Raw genomic sequence first — 22,173 nt, 5'->3', positions numbered from 1 at the left:
AAAGTGGAAACTACTTGGAATATGAAATAACATTTTTGAGATAGCCCTCTATAAAGCAGCATGCAAATCATCTTTTTGTATGTGTACTGTCATGGATAACAGCATTTTTTGTTGTGATGTGGAAATTACTTCTTAGACTATGTTGGAAATTCTTGTTACTTTCCATTGAAAAAAGGAAAGCTTCAGCTTTTTTCTTGCTTGATACTCAGTTTAAGCACAACTTTTCTCGTGTTTGGAATTAATACTGTAATTGAGTTACTGTATTAATATTCTTTGATACATTGACTTTATAGGCCGATTTTTAAATAACAAGGGTTTGTGATAAGAAATTTTTTTGTAATTTTGAGGGAGATTAAAGGGGTGTCCTTCTTTTTGCTCAGGTGGCTGTATTTGTTTAAATATACCTATCTGTATTTCAGAGTTTTCTTTGATTTGTCTTTTTTAATTAACTAAGGAAGTTCACAAAAAGTTAGCAAAGTTTACCACGGTGATACTGTGAAATATTGCAGTCGTGTCCTGTATGTTTAAAGTATGAGGGATGTGACAAACTGGATTTGGCACGTATTTTCTTGAAATTTTCAGGATTCAGGATTTAATTTGGATAGTCTGGCTTTCAGTGAAACCTGGTTTAGGCCAATAAATTTTTCAAATGCACTTAATCTTGTTAAGATTTCTTTTTTTCTCTCAACATTTTAGTAAGTCTTGCTGCAGTGACTTATCTTACTAACTTCCTCACTTTGTCCTACTCCTCTGTCAAATTGCACTGTTCCTAGAAAGTTTTAAGTATCCCTGCAGCTGAATTTATAGGTGGAAATCTGTTTGGATCACAGCTATTCTAGTTGTTGAGACATGGCACTTGAACTTGGAAGTGCCAGTGTGTTGACTGGAGTAAGAAGCTGTTGTGAGCTATGCCTGAGGAATTTTGTGGCCTCTGCCATCTCCACTCAGTAGGGTGGATATGTAGGTCAGGTATTTTAAATTACTGCAGGACCCTGGATAGTGTGTCTTTGCCAGACCTCAGTGCTCACTAAGCAACTTAAGTATAATTGCTGCTTTCCCACCCCACCATCTCAATTCTTTCTTCTTTGATTCGCATAAGTACTCCAGCAGATCATCTTATGGAGCAGCACTATTCCTAAGGCTCCATTCAAATGGTTTGCTCAAAATATATGGCAGCAGTCTTCCCAGAGTCTGCTGCATGTCTGAAAAATTTCTTAAGTATTCTAAAAGAGTAGTGAGTCAGAAGCTACTAAGGAATGTCCATGTTGAAGTTTTAATTCCTTTCCTTTCTGTTCTTTTTTTAATTACACTTAGAATGCTATGTCAGTTTTAAAATGCAAGAACTTTTGAAGGTATAATCTGAAAAGCATTTGAAGCTCTTCAGCTGTGTATGAGAACTGTTTGTTGTTTTAGCATAAAACCGTAGCTTTCTTCTCAGTGGGTGTCCATGTAAGTTATTGTAATATAGTTGTGTACCAGTTTGCTACTGGAAACATTGAAAATCTCGATCAGATAAAATGTGTTGGATTTCTAAACTTTGGAATGACTTGCATAATTGATAACTGCATGATTTTAAACCTGTGAAGTTTTATCTTGTCTGCTAGTAGGATGGCATATACTTATTTTCTTGCTATTCTTTTTGTAGATAACAACAAGAGAAGATACCAATTCACAACAGGCAACAAGTATCAAAACAGACCTGGAGCCTGAAGCATTCCGGCCAAATCTTAGTGATCCAAGTGAATTACTACAGCCAGAACAAATTGAAAAGGTATGGACTTAGATATATCATTTTTTACTCTTGCACATTAATGCTATAACTGTAGTATAAAACATACCAGTAAGAAGACCTTGTGTGATATTAAATAGAAGAAAATAAGCTGTGTATTAGAAAAGCTGGCTAAGACCACTGAGTCCACCTGTTACCTCAGCATTGCTGAGCCCATCACTAAACCCTTTCCCTAAGTGCCATGGCTTACACCTCCTTTAAATATTTCAACAGAGATGGTAACTCAACCACTTCCCTAGGTACCCTGTTCCAATGCTTGACAGCCCTTTCACTGAAGAACTTTTGCTCAATATCCAATCCTGGCTTCCCGTGGCTCAACTTGAGGATTTTTTCTCCTGTCCTGTTTTGGGAGAAAAGACTGACTGTTACAACCTACTTCTCAGGTAGTTGTAGAGAGTGATGGAGGTCCCTCTGAGCCTCCTTTTCCCCAGGCTTAACAATTCCAGCTCCCTCGGTCCTCTCCAGACCCTTCACCAGCTTCACTACCCTTCTTTGGACACACACCAGCATTTCAATATTTTTCTTCTAGTGAGGGGCCCAGAACAGCACACTGTACTCAAGGTGTGGCCTCACCAGTGCTCCGTTCAGGGGGGCAAGTCATGATTCCATTCTTGGCCTCCTGCTGTCTCATGCCCAGCTGTCTGCCAAGCAGCACCTTTAGGTGCTTTTCCTCTTTCCTGCTGCTCTTCTCCCAGCCTGTAGTGCTGCATGGACTTTTGCAGGACCTGGCACTTAGCCTTATTGAACCTCATTCTGTTGGCCGTGGCCCATCAGTCCAGCCTGTCCAGATCCATCTGCAGAGCCCACATACCCTCCAGCAGATTGACACTTTTGGCCAGCTTGCTGCAGTCTGCAAACACACTGGGGATGCACTTCATTCCCTCATCCAGTTCATTAGTAAAGACATTAAACAGGACTGGCCCCACGACTGAGCCCTGGGGAACACCACAAGTGACTGGCCACAAAGTGGATTGAATTCCATTCACTACCACTCTCAGGGCCTGATCATCCAGCCAGTCTTTTACCCAGCAAACAGTGCAGTTGTCCAAGCCATGATCAGCCAGTTTCTCCAGGAGAGTGCTGTGGAAGTGCTGTCAAAGGGTTTACTGAAGTCCAGGTGGACAATATTAACAGCCTCATCCAGCAAGCAGGTCACCTTGTCATAGAGGAAAATCACATTTGCCAAGTCCTAAGTTCTTATGAACCCACCCTGGCTGGGCCTGATCCCCCAGTTTTCCTGAATGTGCTGTGTGATGGCGCTCAAGGTGACCTTCCCAGGCCCTGAGGACAGACTGACAGGTCTGTACTGCCTGGGGTCCTTCCTACAGCCCATCTTGTAAATGGACACACGTTTGCTAACCAGGACATCCCCACTTATCCTGGAATACTGGTAAACGGTGGGAAGTGGTTCAGTGAGCATAACTGCCAGCTCTGTCTGTTTCCTGGGGTGGATCCCATCTGGCATCATAGACATGTCTGTGTCTAAGTGTTGAAGCAGAGCACGATTCATAGCTAAAATACTGTTTTTTTTAAATCCTAACTTTGAATACACCATGTATTCAGACTCTTGTCTGTCTTTGCCCTACTTCCATTCTTTCTTGAAAACATCAGTGAAAACACAGCAGTTCTTGCTATCCAGTCCAAAGTGGTTTCATTACAAATGTGTTAATTGAAGTTTTGGATTAAAAAGCAGAAGAACAGGGCAACACGCAGCATTTACCCTTCAGCTTGTTACCTGCTGACTTGAATTATCTACTTACTCAATATTAAGATATTGGTGGGACATGTAATATTATTATGCAAGAATAATTATATGGATAACAAACACATGTTCTTTAGTTGATGAATCATTCTTCTGCAGGTCCCTAGTAGAGGTAGGAAAAGAAACCTGCTCGAGTGACCAAAAGTAGAAAATACACATGGGAAACTTCAGGTTTAGTTCTTAGCTTTTAAGGCCATGTAAAAATGGTTGAGCAGAATGTAATCTGCTTTCATTTACGCGTAATACATTCTTAAATATAAAACATATATTAAATAAAGGGTTGTCATTTTCTTGTTAATAGCTCACAAAGTCTCTTCCACCACGGACTATTGGCTATCCATGGACTCTTGTCTACAGTACTGCAAAGCATGGCATGAGCTTGAAGACCTTGTATCGGACCATGATGGGGTTAGACACACCTGTGCTGTTGGTTATCAAAGACAGTGATGGACAGGTAGGAAAATACTTGTGTGGCAGTAGGGGACCCAACAAGAAAAATATTTGAGAAGTATAAAGGAATAGCTTATGCTTCAATCCATCATGGGAGATAAAATTATGTGTATTAAGCAAGTTAAAATGTTGTGCATCAAGCAAATTTTCTCCTTAGAAATGTGTTTTACTCTTAAGCAGTCCTCTAACATACTACATGTCTAGGAAATACTTTAATTATATAACTTAGTGTTGTAATGCAAGAGTCTGGTAATATCCAATTAATAAATTTAATTTTAATTTTTTTAATGCACTTAAGGTATTAGAAATACACTCTCTAAAACTTTCTGATGCTGGAAGGTCTTGTTGGAATGCTGTTAGCTGTGGCCAGTGTTTTTTGGTATATTCTGTGGCTGCAGCTAACATCTTTCAAGAGCTGTACTACCTTTGTTACATTATTAACCTGTTCTTTGAGTCTCTGTAGTTGTGCTCTGTTTTCTTTTGACTGGGTTATGAACTTCAGGAAGTGGCTCACATCTCACCATTTGAATAGCAAACATCCTCTCTTGAATAATCTCGTGACTAGCGAACACTGCAGGCAGTATGAAACTTCTTGATTCTTTTTCTGTGACTTCTGTGTTTGCTTGCAGAAGCACGTTACTGCTGTCATGAAAAATTGACAGAACCTCTATAAAATCTGTAGCATTCAGTTCACTTACGTCTCCCAGTTTGGTAACCACAGTTTTTATTCTCAGGAAGCATGGTTTCATTCAGGGGATATGAAAACAGTAAATGAAGGGTACCTTTTCTTATTCAAGTCACAACCTGATTTTTTCATTGTTTCCTACCCCAGGAGTCCCTTAAAAAGAAAAATACCTTCTAACTCTCTGCTAGTAGTGGACTCTTTCCCAGAAGTTCTTTAAAAATATTTTCTTCATTTACCTTTTGATCTTGAAGACAAAAACAATTGAATAGACCTGAGATGTCTCAGCAGACTCATCAGTCTCATAAATATACTTTGATGACTTCTCTAATTCACTTATTAGCTTCTCAGGATAAATTAGTAAGATATACCTGCTTCCTAGTACCTGATCTGTCCCAGAAAAAAATGTCCTTTTTCTGGTGGGGCTGTCTTGTCACCACTATGTAGTATTGTCTGTTGCTGAAGGAATTCATGTCACTTTCTGTGTATGAGCATCTTGGCTTGAATGTTCAGAAAGTGTCATGGTTGCCCTGTCAAAACATGAAGTTCATAGTTCATTTTTTTTTGTTTGTGAAACAAACCTTGCTGAATTTCAGCTTACAGCATTATACCTAGGAATATGTATGAAAGCATGCCTTAGAATTCTGAATCAAGTAGTCACTGAACTCCACATGAGAGTGGGAGAAATCCATGTCTATTCAGTGAGCAGCATATGCAGAGGGAGTGGTTCAGAAGAGTTTTACATGCTCGTTCAGCCCTTCACCAGTATAGTGGGAGTGATGTTTTCAGTAGCTCTGTCTCATGTTATTAATTTAAAATGTCTGCATTTGACAGCAGAAAATTAATTTGCACTATTTTTCTGTTCAAAACATATGGAAATTAAGCACAGAGCCTTTCTCCTCTTCATGCAAGGATCTACAATCATGAAACATCAGACAATACTAACTAACTATGCTCTTTGATAATTAGTCTGGGTAATTAATTTTATTTGTGGAGCTATTAATTTTTTTGAAAGAGGTTAATTTATTTTTAATGTCTTGTATCTTCCTGGCAGATTGCTCTTTAAAACTGCTTATCATGACTGAAGAAAAAAACCTCTTAAGTACTTTATAGGAGAATGTGTCCAGGAATAGTTCACTTGCAGTATGCTAAGATAAATACTGTATATGCCCTCCAAAAATGTGTTTTAAGAGACCAGATGGTTATTCATACCTTACACTCTGAGATCATTTGCCTGTTTTCTAAGATTCTCGTTCAGAGAAGATCCTAAATGAGGTTCAGCCGTTTTGAAAAATGACAGAATTATGCCCAGATAGTGTCTTGACATTTGCTGAGCATACCTGCTCAGTCCTCATTTGTGTTAGTTGTTCTGCTCCCTTTGGATCTTCATTGTTTATGAAAGATGCTGGAATTGTCATATCCTTGGTTGAGGCACTTTTCTTTTAAACTAGAATGAATTTCTTTCCTGGGCTGCTTCCCCAGGTTCTCCAGATATGTTTCTTTGGTGTCCATGTTTATGAAGAATGCTTTTTTATTATGTTGATAATAGGTTGAGTAAGGAGCAAGTGTACCCTGTAACTCTTCATAATGTTCCATTAAAGGCTGCTAAGCCTCACGCTACTGAATTTTTTATTCAAAAATCTTTTCCAATCTTGCTTTCTTTTTCAGATCAATTAATAATTTTATGTAAATGGCTGTTAAAAAAAAAAAAAAAACCCAAACAAACAAAAGAAAAAAAAACCAGGGAAAACCACTGAACTTTTACAAACTTTAATTGTGTAAAAGTTGAGCAATGCCTAGTTGGAATTTAGAATCTAAAGCAACCTAAATTGCCTGCTCCAGTCAATTCTAGGGAGTTCTTTAATAAAGGTGTCCATGAAATCTATAGTTGCATCGTTAAAATTGTTATGGATTGTCTGTCTACTGGTATGTGCTTCTGTTAGTGAACCCTGAGAGCCTTTAAAAAGAAATTGGTACCTGATTCCTGAGCATGAGTCACTAAATAAGTGGTGGTCTAGAAATGGGATTAATGCAGTTAACCACTTCAAGGACTGTCTAGTTTTATAAAAAACTCATTGTTCAGATTGTATGCACTGCAGGTGAGACTGGTTGATTGAACCTAGGACATCGGGATTCTAGCTATCCACCCTAACAACTAGTCACAAAAATCAGATCTCATGGAAAAATCCTAGCGACATCCCTTCTCAAGAACTAGAGTAACTGTTGGGAAGCAAATTGCACTTTTTCTGTAAAACCTTATTCTTTTATTGTTGCTTATAGCAGAGAGGTGGTCTTTCAAGGGTCAGCTTGATGTATATAGAACACAGAGAGATTGTCAAATCCTGATTCCTGAGGGTACTCAAAGCTCAACTGGACAAAACTGAGTCAACCTAATAGCTTCAAATCAGTCCTTCGTTGAGTAGGGAGACTGTCTGAGATTCTTGATAGCTAAATGTATTCCATAATTAGAAATAAAGCTTCAGAGTCTCTTAAGTAAAATACCTAAGGTCTTCTACATGGTTAGAATGGACTAGTTTTGTGTTTTACTGGATACACAGATAACATCTTTGAGAGGATCCAATATAAACACTAGTATAAGTGTTGTGTTAAGTTTACACCTATCTAGAGGCTGAACTGAGATAGTATAAGTTTGACAAAGCTCTGTTTGATACTTTAGCTGAAGGTTAATTTCTCTCAAGGAATATCTGTTGTGAATGAAAACTTAGATTTACTTTTATCTTTTTAACTTATATTTATTTACTAGATGTGGTATCAGCCCTAAGGATATTTATCTGAAGTAAGGTATATCACAGCTACCTGAATGTAACTTAGCTACCAGAACTGCAGTTATTCCAAAAATGACTAGAGCCCATAAAAGAAGTTAGGATACAGAGACTCAAATAGTTTGAGGACTAAGCAATAATTTCAAGGGTTTCTATTGCTGGAAAATAGGCATGAAGATATTTAAATATGGATTATGTATTTCAGCAGCCCATTTTGATGTATTTATTGATGAAACTAAATTTGAATTCAGTATGGATTTTTTAATGCTAAAAATGCTCTATATAAGTTCACTTATCTGTACACACTAAGTACAGTCTAAGGTCACAAAATGTTTGGCAAAGAAAAGTTAACAGCCAGATTTCTGAAGTCTAGTCTGTTGACCCAGATGCTTGAAATAACAAAAAGGAAAAAGTGTCTCATCTATCCTGCTTTTTCAAGTTTACATGGCAAAGGCCCTCTCTCAGAACTGTAGTGCAGTGAAATTCAGAGAGTGAATTTCAAAATTACATTATTTACAACCTGATTTATCAGCTACTATCATTAGAGGTTCTTGGATTCTGTGTTGTTTCTCTGAAGTTTTTCTTGCTCTGATGTATTTTTGCTACAGGTTTTTGGTGCACTAGCATCTGAACCATTTAAAGTGAGCGATGGCTTTTATGGCACTGGGGAGACCTTTATGTTCACTTTTTCTCCAGATTTTGAGGTAAGTAGTAATGACTTTTCATGCTTTTGCTCCCTTCCTCACCATCACCCCAAGTGCATGATCTTAAAATCCTTAAGGAATAAACCTAACTGTAAATCTGAAAAATAATACAAGATGGCCCAAAAAAAATTCATCACACTAGTTTTCTGTGGAATCTTTAAGTGCAGAGTGAATTGGTAGTGTTTGCATGCTGAGGAACACATTCAACTCTTTAATTGTATTGAAGGTTTTTCTGCTGTTTAAAGTCTTCCAGGTGCATGTCTGAAAATTCATAAACTACATCCTTTTTAGGGGCATATAATCTAAGTATATTTCCTTGGTATTTTTCATTGTGTAGGAGTTTTGATGCTCAAAACCGCCCTGGTTTGGAATGATCTTATTTTAATTAGCATAAAATGTCAGAGAATTTTTGTCTGCAGATGTTTCCTGAATTTTGTGTGTCAACTTCATTAAACTGACTTCTACCCATCCATAGTCTGTCTTTAATGATGGTTGGTTTCCCTTCTGCCAAAATGAAAAGTTCAGATATTTTTACTTGCTGGTCTGTTTTGGTTTTTTTTTCCCCTTAGGTTTTTAAGTGGACGGGAGACAACATGTTCTTCATTAAAGGAGACATGGACTCTCTTGCTTTTGGTGGAGGAGGGTAAGTTGCAGTTAGAATCTGTTAAAAATATTTGTCTAGACACCTTTGAAATGAAAAATTGGAATTTACTTCAGTTTGGTAGCTTAGGACTCAACAGTTACCAGCCAGGAAACTTTAGTATGTGAGTTGTTTAGCTTCCAATGCTGACAAAACTTCAACAGGAGATTTGTCTTCCCCGTAGTTTGGCATAAAGTTTCAGCCCTGCAAGGTTATGATGCCTTCCATGCTTGATTTGCATGTGTGTCCTCCTGTATTCAGAATGGACACAAAATATGATTGTGGAAGGATGTAAATGTGAAAATTATGTGTAACTAGAAGAGGGCTGAATTGAAGCTGAGCCACCCCAAAACATGTCAGGGTCTCCAGAAATCATTGTCATGTCCTGGCTTTTTCCTGCCCATGCAGGTGCATGTGCTTCTAGAATGTTTTCCTTATTTGTTACTAGCATTCTCTTTAGATATGAAAGTGCTGTTATGTCATCTCTTTAATACAAATGGAAGAGGCTGAAAACCTCTAGTTAGCTTATTTCAAAATATCTGCAAGAGGGATATTCCCAAATTAATAATAAATAGTAAAAAAAAATGAAATCCTTGTAGCATAAATTTATTAACAGCCATGAGGTGCTTGTGTTAAAACTAATCCTTTAATTCCTTCTCATTTCTAAATTTTGAGTGCAAAATGCATTGATGGATTAAATGGTTATTCTCTCAGTTTTTTGCTTTAATACATTGTGTGTCTTGCAGAGGAGAGTTTGCTCTTTGGCTTGATGGTGATCTCTACCATGGAAGAAGTCATTCATGTAAAACATTTGGGAATCACACACTTTCTAAGCGAGAAGACTTCACTATTCAAGACATAGAAATATGGGCTTTTGAATAAGTATTTCACTATTTCTACAGGTTATTGTCCCAAACCTGACATGAATCAGTGCAGCTTAAAAATCCCTAGGAGCAATATAATGTATTTTACTTACCTGTTTTGGTTTTTTTTTCTAATTTTTCAGTGTGGCCATTAGTTATTATTTTTAAATAGCAGCTGTTTTTTCATGCTCTTGCATCTGTAATATACTATCATACTTTTTCTAAGCTATAGACTCTTTTACAAAATATTGACCTTGTGGACTAAAAATTAACGTTAGTTACTTTGAGCCTTGTGGCCTGCAAAATTTTCTTATCCATATTACAGTTGCCTCCCAGGTTTCCCACACACACCTTTCCTGCAATCCTGCTAGGGGGCTGCTTCATTGAATATAGCTTATTATTTTTGTATTCAAATTATGTCTATGAATGAAGTTGCCCTCTGTGAACCTCTGAGAAAGCTGCGTGTGGGTATTTGGCAGCAGCACTGCAGAGATTGGTCCAGACCAATGATGGGTTATTCAAGTGGTGCCACAAATGGATGAGAAGCTGAGCATTCCTTCTAAATGCACCCCAGTACACACGTGGTGAAGTTAGAAGATATCCAAAGTCAACAGTGCCACTTGTCTTGTTTCTTGTTCATGTGTAGAAAAAAGTCAGTTAATATGTGTTGTAGCTGCATGCTGATTGTATTTAAAGTGTGTTTTGCACATGCTGTTAATGATCCGCAGGTTTGGGACAAATACTGAAAATATTGAGCTAAGTGGCAAAGACTTATGAAATAGCAAGAGAATGTAAGAATATGATAGTTCCAAAAAACTAAAAGGCTAAAGCAAGCAAAACTCAGTGAACAATTTGTAGCTATAGTAGGGCATTAAAAGTACAGAAACAGATGCATCTTTCTTCAGCATAAAGTGTCAGATATATACTGTTATACTGTTGTAGCCGTGTAGCACTTCAGCTCCAAGAATATAGCTTATTCCTGTCCAAAGAAAAAAAAATTTGTGATGTTTTTGAGTGGGTCTATGTTGTAAATTTACAATTAGCACCAGCTCTGATTAAAATGACATCATGTATCATAGGTAGACAATATTGTAATTCAGTAGACTTGTGGAATATGCAAACTTACTGTCATGTGACCTCAAAAAATAAATGACAGGCTAGAATACAGTTCCAGTAGCTCTTGTTCACTTTTGTAGAAAACTTGATAAGCCATTGTGGCAATAACAGCTGAACAAAACTGTTTGTTTCAAAGCTTTTATTCTATGTTCTGCAAAAAAAAACCAAAACAAAAAAGAACAAAAAAATTGCTGTTAAGTGTGACAGTGACTGACTTTGTGCTGAAATTTCAGCTATTTCAGACAAACATTGTATATTATCTTGTAAATTAATGTTTAAAGTAGTTTTGTTATTATAGAAAAGTGTTGATTGACGGGTTGCTTATAGCACTTTAAATTATTCTAGAAATGGAATAAAAGCCAAATGGGTTGGCTAGTAGATGTAGTTGTATATTTCAAAATATTTACATTTCTGGAAAGTTAAAAAAAAAAAAAAAACTTATTTGAAGACAGCTTACTGCTATGGTAACGAGAAAGGGCAGATGTTTCATCCATAATATGCTAATGCTCAATATGAATAGAAAAACAGGGCTCTGTTTCCTGTCTCTATGTATATCTCTTTATCCTTCTTAGAACTTAGTACAATGTGTAGAGTAAATGTTTACAAAATAAGGAACTGTAAATAAATTGAAATGGCTTTTCTCCCCTTTGGTCTTCCACAGCAGTATTATTGTCTTTGTGGAGTTACAACTGATTATTACAAAAAAAAAATCCTGTAATGGATTTCAAGTACTATAAGCTCACAGTGATGTATAGCAAATAAATCTAAATATATGTAAAAATAAACTTGAGTTGGAGTTTTTTTAAAAGGTCAAGTTTACGTAGAAGCACAAATGCTGGCTTTTGCTGTTCATTTAACAACTGAATGTATAGGATGCATTTTCTTATATTTTTTGGCATTTCTGGGGCTTTTTAAGGGAATGAAATAAATTGTCTTCAACCATTTTGAAGAAGGAGAGGGAAAAAGAAAAGTCTCAGATCATCCTTGCTGATAAAAGCGTTAATTCAACTGCATGGTCTCTATCCTAATTTCATATTGCAAATAACGCATATTTTACTTTTTTAGAGAGTGGTGTGAAGAAATTTATAAATAAGTATAATTTCAATAATTAAATGAAAGCACACAAAAGTCTTCAGTAGCTGAATGTTGCCAGGTATTGGAGCAGTCTTGGGAAAGCAAATAGGAAACAAAAAAGTAGAAATAAAGGATAATGTTTAGTTAGCAATACGTGAGCAATCATGCTTATGAAATACTAAATTGGTTAAGAAATAGAAGAACATTTGATTTAAAGCAGAAGTGACTGTAGCAATAATACTTGGTGAAGCAACTGACTGTGCAAAGGATCTAGAGAAAGTAGTGCATGTCTTTTTAGGCAAGACCATGAATTTTATCATCAGAGGTATAGTTAATTTCTGTATGACACACATAGAAGCACATTCTTGATGTCCCTTCTGCCTTCAGTTCATTATCCTTTTTCTGCAGTAGAATTCCTTTCCATCTTTCTTGGAAAGGTTTGCTTCTGTGATTGTAAAGCATTGAAAGTTTGACATTCCCTGAAGGCTTATGAGACCCGTTATCTGGAGCTGACTGCCAGAAGAGCGTGTCTCAGCATCCAGTACTTAGATGGATTCATTGAGTAACTTGATTTTTTATTTGGGTACCTGGGATCCAAACATGGAATTTTTCAATTAACACCTTTTGGCTCTAAATCCTATCTCTGTTAGTTACTGTTTTTGTGTAATCTGCAGAAAGGTCATAATTTATGGCTTAGGGCTTGTGCTTGCATCTTCCTCCTCACCTGTTTATATTGCATTAGAGTTAATTTTTTGTATGGGAATTAGAATGTATGCATAAAATTTGCTCTTGGAAGATGAGTAAGAACATTGACTATTCCTTTGACTTCAAATAAAAAATAATCTTGTATTCTTCATTCAGTATTTGCATCTTAAATCACACTGATATGTTCTCCCTTCATAAAACAGCAAGTGTCATCAGGGTATTTTGCTGTTGTCATTGCCATTTGGAGCTCAATTAAGGGAAAAAAACTCCTCTTTCTCCTCTTAAAGAGTACGTTCTACTGCAGTGGTAGAGAGCTATGCTGTGCTTCTGTAGCAGAGAGAGGAGTTGTCCAGCTGAGGGAATGGTGTACTTGGCAGTGTGTGCAAGCCAGTCCTGCTGGCTGTCTCTGCACAAGTGCCAGCGCCAGCTCTGTTTTCTGCTGTCCTGCTTACCTTACCAGCTGTGTAATCATAGTTCGTTTTCTCCTGTGATAATTGCACTAATAACATGTGCTGTTAAATGCTGAACTGCTTCGTGCCCTGAGGTGTCAGCAGTGGCTTTAGTTGAGATGTTGGGGCAGTGCAATGTGTACATAGCAGCTGAAATGGCTGTGGGAGGAGGGCCTGCCGTTATCTGTTCTCTGATGAGTGATGATTGAACATATCACCATGAAGAGTAGGCTCTTCCCTACAGCTCATTTTATTTCAATAGCCTTTCCCTGCTTTAAAAATGAGCTGTATTACTGAACCTTGCTTGTACAGAAACATTTGTAAAGAAGGAATTATTGCTGTGGAGGAGGGAGCTGATTTCTGCTGGGTGGGGTATATGTCCAATGAACCTTCCACTCACTTCGAGCCACTGTGGTAAGACTTGGAAAAATGCAAAGGTGTAAAAGTCAAATTTATTTCTTCTGATACAAGTTTCATGCTGCCACTTAAACTTTGTATTAGAATATGAAAAATGTATCTAAGTTGCTACAGAAGAAGATAGAATTTTTTCACTACCAAGGATGTGCAAAACCAGCACTAGCTTCAGACAGGAGAGTGCAGGACCTCTGTTTCAAGTAAAACATTGTGGGAGTGAATACAGTATTTAGGAAAGAAAGTGCAACTATAAGCTATCATGAGAGTAGCTGAGAGTTGCTCATTGTCTCAAAGGTTAAAGGTTTTATTTTCAAAGCAGGTCAGAATTAGGAAAGCAGGACTTAAATAAAAATTTACAGAGACTACTTTAATCAAGCAGGTTTTGACCTGCTTAATATTTAAAATTTAAATATTAACTATTTCAATATTTAAAATGAAAATATTTTAAAATTAAAATATTTAATTTTGGCAGAGGTTGTGCTAGTTTCACAAAAATGTAACACAGTATAGTAGGAGAGTTAGGGTGGGTAATTAGGGTGGTTTTGTTTTTTGCTGAGGTCAGATTTATTACCTTCCACACCATGGATAAATTTGTCACACAACCTAATGTAAAAAATGCTGTAAAGCATATAACCTACATGAAATGCTTCCAAGCACCATTACTTATATCAACATTAAATATTTCTTTTTGACAAAAATGGTAAATTATTTCAGAAATTTTGCATGATACTGCCTACAAAAAGGTAAATAGTGGAGGGTACTATGAGAAAAAATACTAGTTATGTCCTGTGATTTTCTCATCTGATTGGAAATAAAATAGTTTGAGGGGAAGCATAGGATAAAGTTAGGGGTTTGGTTTATTTTGTGTAGATTTTAACGCTGGGATGACTGAATAGGAGGCTTAAATTACCTGCAGTGAGCTACCAATCGATGAGCTTAATTCACTTAACACTTACATGCCTTTAGTGTGTAGTTTTTGTGCAGGTGTTTTGTATAAGGTCTGTTGCCATGTACTCTGAAATCTTTTTCTGGTGCTTTGGACAGAGAAACCTTCAGGGGAACTATTTTAACAGCCTATGAAAAGGAGAATATATGTATGCTTGTATTTTGAAGCAACTTACTGATATTTTACTTCATTGAATGTGCACATGTATTTGTTTGCTGGTGTGTGGGAGAATAACCCAAGAAATAATTAAGGAGTTCATGTATTCCTTTGACAACAAAATTTTATCAAGACAATTTAGACAGCTATAAAAGGTCTTTATATAAAGATGTAAAGAATAAGGCAAGAATATGCAGGTAAAAATTATTATATGTAAGTATTACACTAAGACATCAGTTTTTTAGGTCAGCTTGAGTAGTCTAAGAGATGTCAGGAAAACATTAAATAATCTCCAATGATTCCATCTTACAATTTTTTCTTCTGTAGAGTCATATAATATAACTATGCCTAAGTATTAATGATTTACATAGATTTAGAAGAGATGTAGTCAGTTCTTGTATCATTGAGTTATAAAATATTTGATTTATTTATATAACAGTGCTTCAAACTGGAGTACCTGTACTCATAATAAGACAGCAATATTTATTTTTTCAGAGACAAGATATTGGTACACCTCTACTTCTCTAAGAAGATATTTGTGTTTTCAGTTTGAAAGAATATTAAGGGGGAAAAAACCACTTCTTTTTCATTACTTGCCCAAGCATCTGCTCTGAAACAAATGCTTTTCCTGTGAAGTACACACATTTTACCAGGATAGCTATTTTTACAATGGTAGACAAACTGATCTCTAATTCAGCAAGTAGCAGAGACCTTACAGAGATCTCAGATTTGTGAATAATACAATTTTAAGTCCTAAAACTATTAGTTCATTAGCACCTAGTCCTCTCTAGCATCACCTGGACTGAAATACATTATTTTAGTGACATTGGAATGGCAAATACTGTAAAATTAGGTCAGTATTTCTGTGTAATGTGGAACAACATTTTCCTCAAAGTTATGAATGCTGTTTCTCTTTTTTCACAGAGGTACATTTCAATGGAATATGAAGATGTTAGTCACTTTTCTGCTGTATACAAAAGTACAAGTACCTGGCTAGTTTTTATATGTTACATATTCTTTTTTCCTGTATTTATAAGAACAGTATCAGCATAGATAATCAGATAAGACATTGCACAACATTACATAGAAGGTATTTTTTAGGTAGCTATCTAATCAAAACATTTTTATTCATTACATTCCAAACTCCATAAGTTTACATATGAAATAATCTAAAAAATTAGTTATATAAATACAATAAATATATAAAACCCCATTTATAAAAAGGTTTTTTTTATGTGACATGTAAGAGAAAGCTGTGTCAACAGTTGTATCAACAAGAGAATACTGCAGTGATAGTTACATATTGTGCTTGAAAAGAAAAAAAATGTATCTTTGATTCTGTATTAAAATAAGGTAATTTTACTGGTATTTAAATCAATTAATTAGAAAGTGCATGCACAAGAGCATTTTTCAGATCAAAACCTTTGTCTGAGTTTATTTTGTTATTTAGCTTCTGATCTGGTATGTTTCCTATTCCTGTAGCTATTTATATTGCTATGGACTTTTATCATCAGCTGCTTATATTCCATATAGCTTTTTCTCCTTATTTTTAATGTAGTAATTAACTTAATTGTCCTGAAAGCACTTCTGGTACAAAATGAAGTCCATTTGGGTGTTTGGGTTTTCATGCACTTGTTATAAAATACATATTTCAAAAAATACACTTTTCTATGTGGTGAACAAGGGAACCTTATGTTCAAAATGTGCAAATGCTAATGGCAAGGGAGAAGAGGAGAAAACTTTTCCAAAGTTGTTCTGATTATAGCCTAACTTATTTTAATAAAGTAATGATGACATTATCATCTCTTCCTTGCCATAACATTTCTCCTTCAAAGTCCACCAGCCCATGTTTCCTGGCTCTCATGAGAATCCCAACAACCTTATCTGAAATACGAACGTATCTGTCGAAGAGTTCCCCAAAAGTGACTTGGATCTTGCCGTCGGGCCGCGGCTTGGCCATGGACTCAATGATGAAGCACAAGTCCCTGATCTCCCGGTGGATGTGCGCCTCAGCTCGCTTGGCTCTCTCAGCAGTTTTGGTGCCTTCCTTTGGGCGGCCGTACCCTTCATCCCCTTTGTGCAGGCGCGTGGACATGGCCAGCTCGTGGTCAAACTCCTCGCTGAAGGGGTTCAGCTTCTGCGTTATGATGTGCTGGTCAGCCCATTCCTGCCACCTGTCCTTGAGGCTGTGCACGGCGCTGCTTTTCCTGCGCGCCTTGCTCCGCGCCTCCTCGCTCAGCCGGCTGGCGCTGAAAGACACAGAAACACACCTGAGCTTTGCATCTCCTCCTTTCCTGATGCACTTCTGCTGTTTATTGAAATCTGCTGTAACTGGCTTCTGTGGGTTAGGGGTGAGCTGGAATCCACCAGGTGGCACAAGATCACCACTTCTAAATTAGTTCTTTAGGGGCTGTTTGTCCGCATTCAGTTTGCACACAAAGGCAAGTTCCATGACTACAGCCTTATCCTGTCTACACTACCACCTTCCAGCCCTGCTCTGAGCGTGTTTTCACAAACTTTGTACCAGAATGACTTAATTCTGTAAGGGAACAAAACAGCATGTTGCTCATCACCTGCACTTTCTGTACCTTTGGTCAGTCATGCAGTTCCCCATTCCTGCTTGCTTAGCCAGGTCTGAAGTGTGCCTGCCCCGAGGTTAGAGATTGCTGTAGGTGTATGATCTGGCTGAAGGTGATTGCTGATTGCTGTAGGTGTATGAAAACCTGGCTGAAAACTAGAGGGTAGTGCCTAGAAAAATGTCCTCTGTAATAAATATCAATTATTACAGCAACAACAAATACCTAATTGAGTGTCATAGCTCTGTCTGTGCTCCTGTATTTGGAACATGATTCTGAACAAATGTTGAAGTCCAAAATTCACATTCCCATGGGTAGCGTAGAAGCCTGAAAGTGTCAAGGACAAAGGATAAGGAAGGACCTTGAGAGATTTTATTTTATTTTTTAATATGTGTAATAGTTCTGGATTATTCCAGACAGACATTCTATCCTCTTGTGGCCAATCTCACATGTTGTGGGGGAGCTATAGATAGTCTGAGCTAGTCATTGTGCTGTCCACATCCTGTCAATGTATATGTACTGAACTCAGTTGGGACTGTGCTGTGCCGTGACTGTGCCAAAGTAATTTGTTTTCTAATATTTTTATTCCCCAAAAGGCTGCCCTGCAACCTTCCCAGTAATGTCAGCTGAATATTAACACTAGAAAATCAAAATGCACTTAGCAAACAACACACAGGGCTGCAAAGTTGCAGAAAATTCTGTCCCCCCGCTGTTTAGACACTCCTTTGTTTTCTACTAAGCTGGTTGAAATAGAGAATAGGAGTCATAGAGATGTCCCTAACTCAGATCAGTGCACCAGAAAGAGGCCAGTACTGGGCAGGGCTATGCTAGGGTAAGAGTTGCAAACACTAAGTGCCAGGGATAGGAAAATAATTAGGAGAGCTGCACTACCTTATTAGCTGTGGAGTTGCCCTAAGATTGGCTTAGCTGTATTGAGGAACTGTGTTTAAAATGCTCCAAAATACTCTTCCCTATCAATTTGGTGAAAAACCATCAGAAGAATTGAGCATACTGTTGCCAAGTGCACCTTTCTTCTGTGGTGTGACTACAGAGCATCCTGAGAGTAGGCAGCGTGTCTGTACCTGTAATTTTGTGTAAATGGCTAACAGGTAGGTGTTGGCAGGAAAGCATTAAAATATACTAGTGGGGTAAATCTAGGCAATTTGGTTTTCCAACAATAAACCAAATGCTGCTCTCTATAAGCTATTGTCATACAGAGAAAGGGAGAGCTGTGATCCTTTGTCCCTTCACCTGAATTGTGCCTTCATTGTCAGAGGAACCCTGGGCTCAGGATTTGGCTATACAAAGGAATTTGTCTCCTGAAGCCTATGGCTGTCTCAAAAGTCACAGAAACCCTGTACCAGCACAGTCTGAACTCCAGCTGAAGCTCAGATTGCTTCACTAGCTCTCCATGTGGAAGCTATCAGTTAAGGCTGGGGGAAAAAAAATCCTAAGAGAATCAAAATTACCTTGAAGAAGTGATGTCCTCAGTCTCAGTGGAGTTTATGAGTAGATATCATTATGGAGGGCTTATTCCTCAGCCACAGCCAGCTGCTTCGCCTTCTCTCCAGGGACCATGAGCTCTGACAAAGTCCTAGAGCTGCGGTTCCCCAGGTTGAGTGGAGAGGAGAGGGGGCCTGAGACAGCAGGAGGTTGTGCAGTCTTCGTTACTTACTTTAATTTAGTGGTCTAGAATGTAATCCCTCCTTTTTCCACTGAAACTAATTTTCCTTTCTAGCAGGTTATTATTGCCTTCCTCATCCAAATAATCTTCTCAGTGGTTGAGAAAACCATCTTATCTATCCTTTTGCTTTTATTGTGCCGCACATGGGCTTGAAAAAAAACCTTACTTTTTTAATGCAGCTTGTAATTTAACCATTTCTAGTTGCTGAAGTGCTATTTTTGCCATTGTTTAGCTTAATGATAGGTTTAAAACATGAATTGTGTACACATAGAGGCATTTTCTCCTGTTTCTACTTCTCCTACACAAAGGATTGTGCACCCAAAGTGAAGGTTTTGAACTTCTACCCACTCTAAGAAGTGCTTTACATCCAGCAATCAAGTAAGTTAACCTGTTTACCAGAATGACATCCTAAATGCATTTAGGATTTAGGACCTGACCTTTTAGGCAAATTAGGTCCATGTAGCATATTTGCCCTGTTTCTGTCTGTAGAGGAAAGGTATGAATCCTATTATAATGTTTTGAGTTTCATATCCCTTCTGTTGCATCCTTTTTGCTTCTAATCGTGAACAGAAGAGTTCAGAAGAGCCTCTTATGCCAGTCAACAAGCTGTCTACTAAGGAAGCAACCTTATTCCAGTAAGCAGTGAAGCTGGAAATAATGAAGATGCTGATGTGAGGAAAACAAAACACTTTTACAGATGCTTTTTTCCTGGAATGTGGATAGGAAAATAGGCGATATGCTTTAGCAACTGTGTACTTATGGCCTTTTTGAAGAAGATTAAACCACATTGAAAGGTTCATAAATGTAGCAGGCTGAAATATTATGTTCTGAGGCTGTAAAATAAATTTTAAAATATGAATAGTTTAAAAAGTTCAGTCCTGATAGCAGCACTGTAACTGTAGAAAATTAGTTCTGTGTTCAATTTCAGTGGAAGAAAGAGCTGTAAGTAACATAGAGGGTGTTACTTCAATAATTTAGATCACAGTAAATATGGCATATCAATCTTTTTTCATGGCAGTAACACTAAAATTATGCATATGAGGAAAATATAAGAAAAGTTTAACAGAAGCTAGATAGTTGGTCTACAAGACAGTTGGTTTAATGGAAGCTAGATAGTTGGTTTCTACTATAGCATTTGAAACTGAAAAAAATTGTTTTAATTGAAGTTGTTTACAGATAAGTGCTGCAAATGTATCTTTTTTCCACTGTATATTTGGAATCTTTGTTTTGAGGTCATAACTTCTGTGAAAGGATGGTGAACACAGTCCTTGCCAAAAGAGGTACCAAAAATTTCAAGCCCTAGATTTCTGGGGAGCTTTTTTCACTTGGGCTGTTAACCATTTTCTTCTTACAGGAGCTGACTGCTCAGCTGTACAGCAAAGCATCATTCTAATTCCATTTGAATAGTTAAAATAGCTCTGGGAGTGTGTGTTCAGATAGCTGTGCTTAAAGGTACTGCATGGTTGAAATTCATAAGTGTGTTAGCCACAGTCTAATGGTCATGATAATGCTCATCAGTAGTGAGGTGTAAAACCAAAATAGTGACCATGATACAGCCTGCCTGCCTGTCTGCACAGGGATCACGAAGTCTGTTATGGCATTTTCATCAGTTTTTCATCATCAGTGCTGATCCAGTTTTTAATTTCTGGAAATGTGATTGGTATATGGTATGAACTTGTGGTCCAAGATACTGTGGAATTTTCCTTTCTTTGAATTGAGGAATTTCAAATTCATGGAAAGCTTCCAAAGAAGCTTCCAACTTTTGGTAAGAAGTATGTGGAAGTAATTCCTGCTATATTAATTTGGGACATTCTCTTCAAATTGCTCCTGAGAGTATTTGCAATTAATACTAAGCAAAATAATGAATAAGTATTTGGAAATATTACCTGTCAAATATATTGATTTAGACAGCATTTGCTGAAATAAATGAGTAGCTAAAGGCTCTTGATGAGGTAAAAGTTGTGATTCTGAAACATGGACTGAAGTATTAAGAAATAAGTAGATAATTTGATGAACTGGTAAATCCAGTGTGAAAATTAAATATAATTAACATGTCCCAAATATAACAATATAACTTCCTAACTTTTTTCCTAATCTTGTATTAGGTACATAGTCTGATGTTGTTGAGTAACTACTTAAGCACAGAGTGATAAGTGGAAGGTCTCCTGAATTTTGATTAATTTCTTCTAAATCAAGAATAATAGCTTATCTTTGACCACTTCCTACTATCCTCCCACCCCCACCATTTTCCTCATGGAAAGCTGTGCCCTTCTGCCATTTGTGTTGATGTAATGAAGATGCTTTACTTACAGAGATGGGACAGGGCGTTTAATCCTCACAGCTGTCACCTCCTGGTCACTGTCCTCCTGCTCGAGCTTGTCCTCTGCTTCCCCATAGCCACTGTCCTGGGCATCCAGGCTGTCATCACGGCACTTCAGCAGCAGCTCTCTCTTGGCCCCATCTTTGTTCTCGTCTTCCATCTTCTCCCAGCCCTTGGTCATCTCTGACACTACATTTGAACACTTCCTCCTTATGGTTGAAGGTAATTTGTTGCTAAGAATTTTGTCAATAGCATTTGATTCTTCTTTGAGTTTGGTCATCTCGGAGCTGCTGTTGTTATTTTCGTATCTTTCACTGAGGAGGCTGACATCGCCTCCTCGTTCATAGGCTTTGCTGACAACTGTTTTGGTCACCTCTTTGCTTTTAATGCTGAACGTTTTGAGATCTTCGTCTGATTCCCTTGATTTTTTTTCAGCATCTCTTATTGTCACTGAATCCTTTGCTAAGGATTTTTCATCATCTTTTTCTTGGTCCCTCTTGACGGATGGAATTTGCCATTTTTCAAAGGAACTTTCTTGTACAGGCTGAGCTGATGAGCTTTCTGCAGTGGGGACCCATCCAGAGGGCTCTTGCTCTTGCTTTCCATGGTGGTCAGATGCCCACTGCTGCCAGCCTCGAGCCAAGCTGAAGACCTGGCTGGCCATCCGGATCTTGTGGACAGCCCTTCTCACAGGAGCTGCGCTCGGCTTTTCTTCGGGAGCCATACTGCTGTCTGCTGCCATCCTGGCTTCTCCCCTCCTTCTGCTCAGCACCTTCTGAATGGGCTTCCTGGAGGGAATAATGCCCTCTGAAGAGGGCCACACAGATTTAAATAGAAGCAGGAGCAGTTGATGCCTATGGAAAATATGTGACATGCTTCTCACAAAGATAGAGTATCCTCACTGTTGCAGAAGTCTTTTTTTAAAACACGGGGTTGCATTTCATCACAGCAGATGAATGATGCATGATGTAAACAGTGTGACACAGACCTGTTCTGGAAATAGTGGGAAAGTAACAGCTCCTTTAGTCCCCCTTCTGTGGGACTGCTGAATTTCAAGTTT

The 22,173-nt window shown here is 37.7% G+C and overlaps 2 protein-coding genes across 16 annotated transcripts in view; one reads left to right on the top strand and one right to left on the bottom strand.

Moving 5' to 3' along the window:
* The window catches only part of OXR1 (oxidation resistance 1), a 262,270-nt gene extending 251,001 nt beyond the window's left edge, over positions 1 to 11,269 (top strand). For all 15 annotated transcript variants that reach the window (XM_074553451.1, XM_074553479.1, XM_074553460.1 and 12 more), the window contains 5 exons: positions 1,646 to 1,771; positions 3,853 to 4,005; positions 8,075 to 8,170; positions 8,740 to 8,813; positions 9,557 to 11,269. In XM_074553451.1, coding sequence (XP_074409552.1) covers positions 1,646 to 1,771; positions 3,853 to 4,005; positions 8,075 to 8,170; positions 8,740 to 8,813; positions 9,557 to 9,692 — 585 coding nt within the window. In that variant the 3' untranslated portion in view covers positions 9,693 to 11,269. The remainder of the gene's footprint in view (positions 1 to 1,645; positions 1,772 to 3,852; positions 4,006 to 8,074; positions 8,171 to 8,739; positions 8,814 to 9,556) is intronic.
* Positions 11,270 to 14,936: 3,667 nt separating this feature from the next.
* On the bottom strand, positions 14,937 to 21,923 carry ABRA (actin binding Rho activating protein). Its single transcript, XM_005479429.4, has 2 exons — positions 21,104 to 21,923; positions 14,937 to 16,782 (listed from the first exon to the last, which is right to left on the bottom strand). The coding sequence occupies exons 1-2, from the start codon at positions 21,853 to 21,855 to the stop codon at positions 16,305 to 16,307; spliced, it is 1,230 nt and encodes a 409-aa protein (XP_005479486.3). The 5' UTR covers positions 21,856 to 21,923; the 3' UTR covers positions 14,937 to 16,304.
* Positions 21,924 to 22,173: the final 250 nt, after the last annotated feature.

Source organism: Zonotrichia albicollis, chromosome 1 (assembly GCF_047830755.1).
Source record: "Zonotrichia albicollis isolate bZonAlb1 chromosome 1, bZonAlb1.hap1, whole genome shotgun sequence".
In the NCBI taxonomy this organism is placed as follows: domain Eukaryota; kingdom Metazoa; phylum Chordata; class Aves; order Passeriformes; family Passerellidae; genus Zonotrichia; species Zonotrichia albicollis.
This window is presented reverse-complemented; position numbering and strand designations above follow the sequence as displayed.

Coding starts and splice junctions, on each gene's coding strand:
- ABRA (XM_005479429.4), bottom strand. CDS start 21,855: ATGGCAGCAGACAGCAGTATGGCTCCCGAAGAAAAGCCGAGCGCAGCT. Junction 16,783..21,103: donor AAACGCCCTGTCCCATCTCT/GTAAGTAAAGCA, acceptor TGTGTCTTTCAG/CGCCAGCCGGCTGAGCGAGG.